The sequence below is a fragment of the Microcaecilia unicolor genome, chromosome 2 (assembly GCF_901765095.1).
Source record: "Microcaecilia unicolor chromosome 2, aMicUni1.1, whole genome shotgun sequence".
Lineage (NCBI taxonomy): Eukaryota > Metazoa > Chordata > Amphibia > Gymnophiona > Siphonopidae > Microcaecilia > Microcaecilia unicolor.
In genome coordinates, this window is record NC_044032.1 from 131085720 (window position 1) to 131099769 (window position 14050).

Sequence of the window (14050 nt, forward strand, 5' to 3'; positions counted from 1 at the left end):
CCGAAGTCTCCATCCTTCCTTCCTTCCTTGGGTTTGGGGTTTCTGACGTCCTGCACACTGCATGTTGTACGTGCGTACGTGCAGGACGTCAGAACCACCAACCCCAAACGGAAGGAAGGAAGGACGGAGACTTCGGCTGGCGGGGGTTGGGGTCCCCCGCACAGCAAAGGAAGGTGAAGTGCGACAACGGATAGTGATGGCAGGAGGAGGGGGGTTGAGAGTGTCGTCAGTAGGGGGGTCCCAGGGGCAAATCTGTGGGGGCAGGCCCCTGTGGCCCCATAGCAGATACGCCCCTGCTGAAAACACTGCTTTTCCACTTCAGCTGTCTAGCTTCCTAAGCTGCTGATACTGGCCTCATCGCATTGGGGGGGGGGGGGGGAGAACACTTGGTGCCCCCCCCCTTCTTGACTAGGCCCACCCAAAATCTGTTGTTTGGCTACGCCCTTGGAGTGGGATAGATGGATGTAGGGGCAGAGGAGGAGATTAAGAAAACTGTATTGTATATATGTACAGGGATGGGGTTGGGGGTGGGAAGGGCCCAGCCAGGTCATCTCTGGGCCAACCCAAAATGGATAATATGTTGGGATTACAAAAGCTCTGCTGAAATTGTATGCGCCTAACAAGGGTATTAAAATCTGAAGGTATGTTTTCCTGTTTCTGTGATCTTAATTACTAGAAATAACAAAATGAACTGCACACGAATTTACTACCCTTTCCGTGAAGAAGTATTTCCTCAGGTTAGTTCTATGTCCTTTCACCTTCATCCTACACTCCCTCTTTCCAGAGTTTCCTTTTAGTTGAAAGAGACTTGCCTCACGTGCATTTATGCCGCATAGTTATTTAAAGTCTATCATATCTCCTCTCTTCTGCCTTTCTTCCATATTGCGATCTTTAAGTCTGCCCTGTATGCCTTATGACGAAGACCACTGACGATTTTAGTAGCCGCCCTCTATGTAATATTGCTAATCCATCACAGCAGAGAAAACACTTGGCCGCTTGTGTTTTAAACAGAGTTTTCTCATTTATAGCTGGAGGAAAGATTTAGTTCAGATTGATACTGTCAGCATGCAGAGAGTTCATTAGCATATCAGTAAGAATGGATTTCCACATCTATGCTGATGTGAAAACTTTCAGAAAGTAGTCCTTAAAGAAAAGTATACTTCTACTTACTGTTTTAGGCATGCTCACAGCAAGGCACATTGTTCACTTGATATCAATGTTTAGATTTCTTAACAGTGCTTTCCTTTCATTCTTTAGCTGACCAGGGGGCATTGATGTGTTCGGAAGCATCACAAATCATGTGGCATTCACCTGGTTTATGCTGCATATGTGATGTCATTTGTGGCTTTACATTCTCTGTGGACCCACCAGACTTAATTTGTGAGATGATTTGTGACATGCTTCCAAATACACTTTCAGGTAGCAATGTAAAGGTAACAGTGAAATATTATTTTAAGTATCAGAAAATGAAACTTATTAAATTATGTGCCATGTGTACTTTTAAGTTATCAAGAGCACAGAAAGGCATAGTTTTGTTGTAAGGACTGTTTTAAAAGCCAGCTTGGTGCAAAAGGTTGTATTTTATGCACTGAAATTGGCACTTAGAAAATGACATGTCTGCTATGCATGTAGTGTTGTGTGTACAGGCTGATACACGTGTAATATTATCTGAACTAAGCAGAGGCACTCCCAGGAGCAGGTGAGGTTTGTATTTGTGCACATTGTTTTGAAAATGACCTGAAGATTTGTGCATGTCAAAGAGTAGGTTAATGTAGACATGCAGATTCCCTGAGGTAGTTTTCACAATGGAGGTACACACGTTTTCAGTGTGAAAATTCAGTACCTGCAGAGCATTAACAATGCCTGTACTATTTATTACCCCTAAGTATTAAAATGATAGTTTTTACAAAAAATATGAACAATAAAAAGCTTTTTTTTTTTAAGGTAATTCAGTTAATTGACCCAATTATAAGAAGACTTTCACTTTTATATCGCCAACTCCAGGTCTCCAGGGCCTGGAAGATTTGTATGCTTCTGTTTTTGGAAAAGATGGATGTTCAACACAATCCAGTTAAACATAATTGGTCAAATCTGATTGGGACAAGTGCCTGTCCTAAAGTTAACTGGTAGTATTCAAAACTAGTGATTTGACTTTAAGCAGGATCCTGAGAAAGATAACCACTTAACAGGATAAGTTATACTGATTATTGGCCTCACAATGACTTCACGTTGATGGGTATCTTTTTAGTTTCTGCTAGCTATGATGTCATAAGTGTCACATGACCTAGTTTGATTCCATGGTGTGATGTAATTTGTGATCTTTCAATAGTTTCAGAGGCATTAACAGGAAGAAGGTTACACTAAAAAAAAAAAAAATAATAACTTTATAGTAACATAGTAACATAGTAGATGACGGCAGAAAAAGACCTTCACGGTCCATCCAGTCTGCCCAACAAGACAAACTCATATGTGCTACTTTTTGTGTATACCTTACCTTGATTTGTACCTGTCCTTTTCAGGGCACAGATCGTATAAGTCTGCCCGCACTATCCCCGCCTCCCAACCACCAGCCCTGCCTCCCACCACCGGTTCTGGCACAGACCGTATAAGTCTGCCCAGCACTTTCCCCGCCTCCCAACCACCAGTCCCGCCTCCCACCCACCGGCTCTGGCACAGTACCGTATAAGTTTGCTAGCACCATCCCTCCTCCCGCCACGGCTCTGCCACCAATCCGGCCTAAGCCTCTTAGGATCCATTCCTTCTGAACAGGATTCCTTATGTTTATCCCACGCATGTTTGAATTCTGTTACTGTTTTCGTTTCACCACCTCCCGCGGGAGGGCATTCCAAGCATCCACTACTCTCTCGTGGCAAAAAATACTTCCTGACATTTTTCTTGAGTCTGCCCCCCTTCAATCTCATTTCATGTCCTCTCGTTCTACCACCTTCTCATTTGTCATGTCTACATTTATATAAAAGCAGCACATGAATGATTCAGTTCCTTTTTCTATGGGAAATCTAAAACCTTTATGTAGAACAAGTCAGTAAATATGAAAACTAAGTGGAGAAAAGGAAAACTGTAATGCTCAGTTCTCAGGTCTTTGCAGGAGGTCTGTGATAAAAGAATAACCCTTTGTAGCCTAGCTAAGCCGCATAGTCTGGGTAATCTGGGGCCGTGATCCGCTGTGTAGCCTTAGGTCAGCATCCTGGCCTTCAAAATGATTCTTGGACCCAGATTTAGACATGGGCAACTATCTGGGCACCAAATTTTGGAGGTCCAAGTACCCTGGCCAAAAAGGAGACTTCTCTCACTTCTTTTAGGGCCTTGTGCTGGTGTCACTTCAAAGATATACATCATGGCACTCTGGCATATTACACTGACCCTTGTGTTTTCAGGTTCCAGGAGGCCCTTTGGGTGTCTGAGTTCTAAGGGAGGATCTCTGCCTTCACCCTCTGGTCCTGCCTATAGGTGTTAAACCTTAAATCGAGCCCTGATTATCTAGTGGAACATTCAGACAATTTAACTTAGTTTTGGGAACATTACGCTTGCCTGGAACTAAACTACATGCATATTTTGTTTTCAATAGGAAAGCACATAGGAAACCTGGAAATATTACTTTTACTGAGAGTTTTCTCGACAGCAAGTACCATGGAGGATGTTCTGTTCCTTACACCCACATTTCAGGATCTCTGTGAACTTCCTTTACCAAATAGTCCTTTCCTCTGTGGTATTCTCATCCAGAAACTGGAGGTTCCTTGGGCAAAGGTTTTCCAATTCGGCTAATGTTGAGATTGGGAGCAGAATATGGTGGTAAGTTGACCTAGCTAAGCAAAAGCGTACAAAAAAACATATATTCTCAACACTGATTTGCTTCAGAATTTTGTTGATTGTAAACATCTCCTCAATGAAATGAAAAGTCTTTTTTTTTTTTTAGGATTTCTTTTCAAAATATAGCTTGACTTTCTTGACCCAGCATATTCTCCTGATGTCTAAGAGTGCTGAGATGCAAGATTAGAATTAAGGCTTCTTTAACTCTTAACCAGTGAACAGCCCCCACTACAAAAACACCACTTCCCTTAGTGCTCTGTGACCCCTCCTAAGCTGATGAAAAGATACCTAGCAACTGTACATGGCATAAAAATACAGATATTTTTCTCTACCTTCAAAAGAACTTCTAATTCGCTAAAAATAAAATTTATAGGCACCTAAAATAGAAGCAAACATTATAATATCATAAAGAGGCCCTTTTACTGAGCTACAGTAAGCATTAATGCGTTCTTACCTGCAGGTTAAAATGCACCTACCGCGGGGCGGGCTCAGGCGTCCCATGGTAGTTTCTGCATATGCGCACACTACCCCATGGGTTTGGGGGCGAGAGTAGGCCATGGCTATGCTAATCAGTTAACGTGTGGGCATTTCCACATGCTAACTGATTACACAGAGGTAGTGCGTGAGCCCTTACTGCCTGCAAAATGGGTATTGGTAAGATCTCATGCAGTAATGGCCATGCGCTAATGGGAAAATTAGTGCATGGTCATTATTGCAGAAATAGGAAAATTGGCTATTTACTGCAGTGCTAAAAGTGGCCTAAGCAACAGGGAAAGACCCCCCCTGGTGATAGTGCAGGCCACTTTTTAGCGCTGCTTAGAAAAAGGACCCCCCCCAAAATTTTTTTAAATCTAAGAAGTCTTTATTGAGAACCAAGAACCAGATACAATATAACAAGATGAAGAAATACAAACATTTTCACAATGGTACAAGGGAGAAAAAGCCCCTCCTCGGACAATCAAATGAACACAAAAAGACACTTTTAAACTTTTTGGTTTTGTGGTATGAAAGAGAACCCCACCAACCCCCCCTCCCCCTCCAATCATGCAATAAGTCTAGGTGAAGGAAAGAACAACAGAGCAGGGAAAGTGGTAGGAAACAAAAGCTTCCCCTCCCCCATATACTAGCCCCAAACTCTCCTTCCCAGTCATACTGACAGAGGAGCAATGAGTTAAAAATGGTTCTCAGATAGACTCCCATTTAGCTAGTGTATAATTACAAATGGCCAGCAAACGTTCCATATCACAAATGTACCGAAGTTTATTCATCCATTTCACCAACGTAGGCACCTTGGGCAGTGAGCACAAAGCACCAAGGAAGCCAGGCTCAAATCTGGCCTCTCCTGCAGATGCTGTCTGATAGCAAGTTGTTTCACCCTTCGACTTTAGAGAGTGTAAGCCTTCAGGGAAGGGACCTATCTACTGTACCCAAACTTGTGCACTGCTTTGGGAAGCTGAGTAATTAAACCCAAAATCAAATTATTAGGTCCACCTCTGATATTAAACCCTGCTCCCTAAAATGGTTAATCCCATATAGGGCTTCCTCTTCATTTACAATATCAGCAATCTGTTGATCCCCTTTCTGCCCCCAATCAAAATAGGACTTCCCCCTGGACCAATAACACCTATTTTATAAAGGCAGTGATGCCTTTATACAGTGGACACCCAGAACTAGCCCTACTATTCAAGGGCGTAGCCAGACACCCAATTTTGGGTGGGCCTGGGATGGGTGGGCAGAAGAACCCCACCCTGTCCCACAAATGATGTGGTCTCTTCTTCTCTCACCTGCATGCCATATGTCTCTCAAATATCCTTCCTCTCCCGCATACCTTTTAAATAGCAGATTTTCACCAGCAGCGGGCAGCAACTAATACAACACACAGCTGATGTTGGCTCCATACCCTTCCCTCTGATGCAACTTCCTGTTTCCACCTAGGCAAGAATACATCAGAGCGAAGGCTGTGGGGCCAGTGCGAGCAGTATGCATCAGTCACTGCTCACTGTAGGCGAAGATCTGCTATTTACAAGGTATGCAGGAGGGACAGTTGTTGGGAGTTTTCGGCTGGTGGGGCTTGGGGATCCCTGCCAGCCACATTATAGCTATGCTGGTACTGGGTGGGCCTGAGGCCAAAGTAGGTGGGCCCAGCCCTCCCTTGGCTATGCTACTGCTACTATTGTACAAAGTCTCTCAGGTAGTTGCTCCTGCAAGGCAAGTTGAACTTCCTGTTCAGGTACACATGTATTACAGAAAATATGCAGAAGCCTTGCAACTCTGCTCCATCTGCACTCAGACTTCATCCCAGGAATGCTTATGTGCAGACCACGTAAGCTTTTGTCAGCACACGCTCTTAGACTTGCATATTCACCTATGCAATTTATAATGGCTATTTTTGCCTGTAAAGCTTGCTTTACATGTGAAAATGCCTCATAAAATGACCATCTTGTGTAATAAAATGATTGACATATCACGAGGTGGGAAGGTGAGTTAGTTTTATATGGTGTATAATTTGTTTTTAAATAGTAAAGCAGTTAAGGAATCATTTCTTGGAAGGACCAAAATGACTTACAGCCGCGTTCTAAGTTAACCCCAGATATTCAATGTTGGCTCTGGCCTCCAGTATTGAATATCTGAGCTAGTGTGGCAACCCAGAAGCTAACCACATACTGGCTGACTTTCATACTGGTGCATCATATCTGCTCACTTAATTAGTTAATGGATTGAATATCACTGCTAATTGGTTAAGTGCTGGCTCCGCCCCTAACCTTGCCAGTTAGTTCTTTGGCTGAGGCGGTCAGAGGAGGATGTTAAGCAGTACTATCCGGTGAAGTGCTGCTGAGTATCCAGGAATGACCAGTTCAGCAGGGTTTAGTGATTCCTGCCTGGTTCAACCTTTTTGAATATGGACCCCTTAATTTTTTGAAACCATTATGATTCATTAATGAATGGAAATGATCTGTTGTTAATTGTTACATGTATTCTTGTGTAATGAGTTACATTATTTATTAGTATATAGGGAAAGCAGAAACTATTTGTACTTGTACAATGTATAAAATGTATTTCTAACATTTGTTCTTTTGTTTCTTGCAAAGTGTACCCATCTCCTGTAACAAGCATTAGACATCGGAAGCCTCTCTTTGGCGAAATAGGACATACAATTATGAATTTTAGCTGTAAGTGGTTTATATTATGTTATTCCAGTTTATTTTTACCATGAAAAACAAAAACAGAAGAACCAGGTCAATGCATGGGGACTATCTATGTCAGCCAAGGAGAAAGCCACTCTGTTGTCCTTTAGTCAGGGCTTCCCCTGTCACATGTCATGTAAATCTTGTAGCAGTATGCTGAAACCCTGTCCAATTTATACAGCCGCTCTCATTCTATAGCTGCTCTTTGTACTGTTATGATGTGTTTAAATATATATTTAAAGCTGATGGTTTTCTAAATATGCCTTACAGGACCTCAGAAACTTTCAGTACACCTTACCTACTATAGATGGCTTATTGATCCATATGGAAATGGGTAAAAGCTACATTAAAATACCTGTACGTCGGTACAGTGAGGTGCGTAATCTGGCAACATGTTATGCTGTATTTTCTTTACATTTTCTCCATAGCATAGTACTAGTAATATTATTAGTGTTTAAAGTTGTTGAAAGGTTTGCTGAGGAGCATGGGGGTAGAGGTTAGCTATTTATATACACATCTGCCGAAAGCGCATGAAGTTGCTGCTAGGCAGACAGCATGGGCCTTTTGGTCTTGATCTGCCATTATTTACTGGGTTGAAACCCCTCCTGCTTAGAAACACCCCTTCTTCCGGTTATAAATGTATGTGAATCAAGGCACTGATATGTTCCCCATCAGGAGCTCACGCAGGCCTCTCACAGTTATAAACAAAACATGACAACAGCACAAGCCTTTGGAGCTACAGAGAAAGAGCTGTTCAAAAGCACGGTCTGTGACTCCTAAAAGAAGTTGTATTTGTTTTATATACCCCTTCCCCCACACAGAAAACAGTTTTTAAAATTAGGAGAAATGAAATGAGAGCGTTTTAGAAGTAATCCTAGAATAAGAGCCAAAATGTATGCAACAGAGTCAAGATATTGGTAAATTGAAGAACCTCGCTAGGCCTACTCCTTTAGGGTTCTTTTTATAAGGAACTGGGGTGTCTTGCACTCTGAAGTGAATTGTTATAAAATTGCCTGGAGGTATACAAAGTCAGCACACAGACACAGAGCATGGAATCTAGCTACTTTTTTGGGGGATCATGCCAGGTACTTGTGAGCTGGGTTGGCTACTGCTAGAATTAGGGTACTGAGCAAATCAGCTATTCTAGTGCCTGATCTGCTAATTGTTTTCATTTTTTTACATTTCTTTGCTAATTTTTATTTGAGCACACTATCAGAGAAAGCAGTTTGTGAATATAGCCTCTGACCAACAAGCCATTATAGCAGGGCTAGCCTGGTGGTATTTTGGATTGCCAGCTGGCTCTATTTTTGTTGGATATGTATATAAGTTATTTTACTCTTAATGTAATAGAGAGCCACTAATTAAGGTAAGAGTAGATTCTTGAAGTTTTTTTTTTTTCTATGTGCAATGATTTGGGTTTCTAGTCTTTATTTTCTTATTACTGTGTGTTATCCCAGCAAAGGCTTAGGCTCAATATTCTGAAAACATATCCTTTAACTTTTGGAGCGGCTAGCACCCAGGGTTTCTTGAATGTGTCTACTTGTTTATATTCACGTTTTTTCCAACACAGTACTGGATTTCACCACTCAAATGCTGCTCTGTCAGAGAATAAAACATCCATTTTTTGTTGGACAGACTGAGCCAGTCTTGGGTTTGTTTCCAGCACCTGCATGGTCTTATTGTTCTGGTTCTTCTACTGTTCCACATTGAATATGCCTGAGATCTATTTGCATATAATAGAAACAGTACATGCAAATCAATCTCATGCATATTCATTGTGGAAACCTTGAAAACTTGACTGGGGTGTAGACCTTGGGGACCATGGCTGCCCTAAGAAAAGCAGTCCCACTAATCCTTATATAATAGAAATGGGGTTGAAGCCAATTTAATCAAATAATGTATTTTATTATGAGGAAATAAGGGAATATTCAGTATAGGCTGTACAATTTCAGCCAAGCTAGATGTCAATGAGAAATACCAATTCTTTAGGCTTACCTTATTAGCTGTATACATCATTAACCTCCCCAAAAATTTCTTTCCTCATTTTGTGACTTTTTATTTTACTTCTTTTAACTTATTTTCTATTATTTATTTATTTAAAATTTTCCATTCTGCCTACTACTAGGCAGATCACAAATCAACAAATATAGTAATAGGCAAAATGACAATAATAGACTCTGAAATATACAATATTCAAAAGTGACAGTATTCTAGTATATTATTTGAAAACCACCGACTCCCCAGTGTCTAGCTAATATAAAAATTCACCGTTGTTGCAGACAAAAACTTTTCTCAGTCCATAGTGGGTGGCTATCCTACACACCACAATACTGAGCACCAATGAAATTTCCAAGCAGTATAAAATAAACTTATCTTATGGCGTTTCACTCGACTGCTTCTCAAAAACGTCCAACAGAGCACCCTGTTTCAGTCACTCCTTCGTCAGGGATGCCAGTGCTTTCTTACTTTTCTCAATTTTTCTCGACAGATTACTTCAGCGTGGCAGTGTCAAACTGGCTGTCTCCCAAGACACCATTGAGCTCAGTTTAGCTTCCCTCACAGCAGGTGTGCCATGGGGATCTCATGAAGATCCCCTCTAGAGAGATATGCTGCATCTTTGACCCGCGCTGCATGCCCCATGCACGAACCAGCATCTTTCACCTGTGCCCCCCCAATGAGGTCCGCTAACTTTTATTCCTTTCCTCCTCCCCCAATATTCTTCCAACCTTCTCATTCAGTACCAGCAGTGTCAGCGATTGAGGCAGTCTAATCCTGGAAGCTTTCTCTTTCTGCAGCTGCCACCGCCTGTGATGCAACTTCCTGTTCCAGCATAGGCGGGAGCTGCAGAAAAAACTTCAGGGAGCAGCTTGCCTGGATGGATTGCCGTTGCTGTTGGCACTGACTGAGAAGGTTGGAAGAGCGTCAGGGAGAGGAAGAAAGTCATAGAAATAGTCGCTGGACTTCGGGGAGAATGGGCGCAGATGGAAAATGCGGTTCTGGGGGGTCACGGGCATGGGTGGAAGGTGCTGGTTCTGGAGGGGGCGCAGGTAGAAGATGTTGGTTCAGGGAGTGCAGGTGGAAGATGCCAGTTTTGGGGGAGTACTGTTGTGTGGTTGGTAGATGCCAGTGAGGGTAGAGAGGAAGGGTGGAAGATGCTGGTTCTGGGGAATCTGCGTTGGAGGAAGATGCCTGAACTTAGTGGAGAGAGAGAGGAGAAAAATGTTCACCAGAGCAGTACAGAGTGAGTAGGAAACAGATATGCTGAGGGGGGAAGGCAGGTGAGCAGAGTGGGAAAGTTGCTGGACCTAAAGATGGAAAGAGAAAATCAAGAGAGAAGCCTGCCCTTGGATGAGGGGAAAGAGCTGGGTAGTAGAAGGGGCAGGGACACAGGGGAAGGAGTGGGTACATAGTGGGCAAGTGCTAAAGAGGACAGGATGCAGAGGGGAATGATGGTGGATATGGAGAGAGAAGACTGTCATATGGACTGGAGACCCCGAAAAGAGCAGAAGATGACTGGGAATTGAATTGAGGAGTGTTTGGGGGGGGGGGGGTCTATGGATGGGTGAGATGTAGAGAGACTCTTGAGGGAATAATGAGGATCTGGCAATTAGTAGGTAAGAGTGAGGGTGTGTTGATGAGTTGAGAGAATGAGTGAGGGTGTGAAATGGGAAGGGGGTAAGAGAGAGGTGATAAAATATGGGGAGAAGGCTGAGACATAATGTAAACGACCTGGTAGAGAGGCATTGAAAAAGGATGGGAGTCCTGAGGAAGGGTATTGGAGGAAGGGGATGATGGGCTCTGAAGGGTTGAGTGGGGTTAAAATGGAGTTAAAAAGGTGGTGAAAGAGAGGCAGTATGAGAGGGGTAGAGAGTAAGAAATTAAAAGCATAGCATGGAGGCAAGAGAAAACGGAAAAAACAAGAATGGAGCTGGGACTGATGAGGGATAAGATGCACTGCAGGGTAGGTGAGGGTTGAGAGGGAATGCACAGAGGATATTAAGCAGACTGGATGGACTGTTCAGGTCTTTATCTGCCGTTATCCACTATGTTACTATGAAATGGAGGACTAGGCAGAAAGACGTGGAGGGGCATAATCGAACGGGGCACCCAAGTTTTCCTGAGGACGACCTCGCAGGATGTCCCCGCGAAGGGGCGGGGAAACCCGATTTATCGAAACAAGATGGGCGGCCATCTTTCGTTTCAATAATACGGTCGGGGACACCCAAATCTCAACATTTAGGTTGACCTTAGAGATGGTCGTCCTTAGAGATGGTCATCCCTGATTTTCGGCGATAATGAAAACTGACGACGCCCATCTCAGAAACGACCAAATGCAAGCCCTTTGGTCGTGGGAGGAGCCAGCATTCGTAGTGCACTGGTCCCCCTGACATGCCCCCTGACAACCAGGCACCCTAGGGGGCACTGCAATGGACTTCAGAAAAAGCTCCCAGGTACATAGCTCCCTTACCTTGTGTGCTGAGCCCCCCACCCCCCCCCCCCCCCCCGAAAAAAAACCACTCCCTACAAATGTACACCACTACCATAGCCCTTAGGGATGAAGGGAGCACCTACATGTGGGTACAGTGGGTTTGTGGTGGGTTTTGGAGGGCTCACATTTACCACCACAAGTGTAACAGGTAGGGGGGATGGGCGTGGGTCCGCCTGCCTGAAGTGCAATTTAGTACCCACTAAACTGCTCCAGGGACCTACATACTGCTGTCATGGAGCTGGGTATGATATTTGAGGCTGGCATAGAGGCTGGAAAAATATTTTTAAAGTTTTTTTTTTTTTTTTTTAGGGTGGGAGGAGATTAGTGACCACTGGGTGAGTAAGGGGAGGTCATCCCCGATTCCCTCCGGTGGTCATCTGGTCAGTTCGGGCACCTTTTGAGGCTTGGTTGTAACAAAAAATGGACCAAGTAAAGTCGCCCAAGTGCTCGTCAGGGATGCCCTACTTTTTCCATTATCGGTCGAGGATGCCCATGTGTTAGGCACGCCCCCCTCGCCTTCGCTATGCTTCCAACACGCCCCCGTGAACTTTGGTCGTCCCCATGACGGAAAGCAGTTGAGGACGCCTAAAATCTGCTTTCGATTATGCTGATTTGGACGACCCTGTGAGAAGGACGCCCATCTTGCGATTTGTGTCAAGAGATGGGCGCCCTTCTCTTTCGAAAATAAGCCTGTAAGGGAGCAAGAGAAATGCTGGAGAGGGGATGAGAGGGAGAAGGAAAAAATGGTAGGTAGATGAGAGGTAAAGAGGAAGAGAAAAGGGAGAATTAGGGTAAAATCAAATAGGTAAATATAAAGGCAGAGAAGAGAAAAGTGAAAAAAGATCAGTAGCAGACATGTGGAGAGGAAAAGAAGAAAAGAGAGAAATGAAAAAGCAAACCTGGAAGTAATTTTGAAGACTGACAGAAGGGATCAAGGACGGAGAGAGGTTCTGTATGAGGAGCAAGGAGAGAGTGGGTTCAAGGAGGAAGAGAGGTGTTGGGCAGGGAGGTCAGTGAGGGAAGAGAGAGATCCAATGAGTTGTGTGAAGAGAGGGGGTGGAGAGAGAAAGAGGTGCTGGACTTGGGGGGTGGGGGAAGGAGAGGATTCCAGGACCTGCAGGGAAAGAGGAAGAAGAGAGACAATACCACAGTGGAAAATGAGTGAAATGTTGCACATATAGGAAAGGGAAGACATGCTATACTGAAAGGGAAGGGAAGAAGTAAGACATGCTGCACATGAGGGATGGGAAGATGGGAGGACAGGCTGCACATGAAGGGAAGAGAAAGAGAAAATAAGATAGATTTGAGAAGGAGGCAGAGAAATTGATGAAAGCTGAATGTGAAATCAGTGTCAAACAGACATAGTAGGGCAGGAGGTGAGAAAAGAAATTGCAAGTGGAAAGAAGGCCCTTGAAGCAGAGTTAAGAGCACAGACAGAGGAAAGCAGAACCAATTGGCAACAAGATGATTGGAATAATAAAATCACTAGACCACAAAGATAGGAAAAATGATTTTATTTTCAGTTTAGTGATTGAATTATGCAGGTGTTGAGAATTTACATCTGTTGGCTTTATTTTGCACGGTATAGGAGGACATTCATTTCTTTCTATTTTTCTGGTGTTGCACGATAATGTAGAGTCTGGTATCTTTTTCAGTTTTGTCAGCATGTTTTTTGCGGTTCCCTATTTTGTATTAGTTCAGTCATGTTTGCATCTGCAACTGAGGTGAAGGATTGCTGACAGTGTTGTCTGTGTAGGAATCTGTAACAGTCTATCTGCTTCGGTTTCCCAGTAGCAAGTATATTGGTGCTCTAATGTATTTCAGTAGCATAATTAAATGAAATAACACCTTCGGAATGTTACAGGTATGGGTGGGGATGGAAGAGATTACTTGCAGGTGGATCTTAGCAGAGATGGGCGGGTGTGGGTTAGATTCTAGTAGTGTACCTTGACACTTTTTGCGCTTTGTAAGTATGCCGCAAGATGAAAAAGGTTGAAAATCACTGCTGTAGAACCTCAAAGGAGCAGGAAGAAACTTCCAAGTGCAAGGGGGGGGGGGGGGGGGGGGGGGGGGGGGGGGGGGGGGGGGGGGGTGGGGGGGGGGGGGTGGGGGGGTGGGGGGGGGGGGGGGGGGGGGGGGGGGGGGGGGGGGGGGGGGGGGGGGGGGGGGGGGGGGGGGGGGGGGGGGGTGGGGGGGGGGGGGGGGGGGGGGGGGGGGGGGGGGGGGGGAGGGGGGGGGGGGGGGGGGGGGGGGGGGGGAAGAAAGAGAAAAGGACTTGCAAGAGGTAGATAATGTTGCTCTGATGCTTTTGTTTTCACTTTGTTTCAAGGATCATTTAACGCTACAGTTTAAAAGAGACACACATATTCCTTTACAATTGGATAGAATTAAAAATCAACACACGGTGAGAAGACTCGACGCAGGCCTGTACGGCCGAAACAGCTGTGTCAAGTCCCTTTCTCCCTGCTATCCTTTGGCTAATAAGTGTTTTAATTTTTTATAAACAAGTGTTGTCTTTTTTATATTTTTTATTTTTTTATGTATTTGT

At 44.1% G+C, this 14050-nt stretch overlaps 1 protein-coding gene across 1 annotated transcript in view; it reads left to right on the plus strand.

The window, feature by feature from the left end:
• The window catches only part of ZFYVE16 (zinc finger FYVE-type containing 16), a 258233-nt gene that overhangs the window by 196151 nt on the left and 48032 nt on the right, over nt 1–14050 (plus strand). Inside the window, 6 exon segments of the mRNA XM_030193331.1 lie at nt 3587–3604; nt 3607–3656; nt 3658–3763; nt 3766–3810; nt 6918–6993; nt 7277–7388. Of these exon segments, the coding sequence (XP_030049191.1) occupies nt 3587–3604; nt 3607–3656; nt 3658–3763; nt 3766–3810; nt 6918–6993; nt 7277–7388 (407 nt within the window).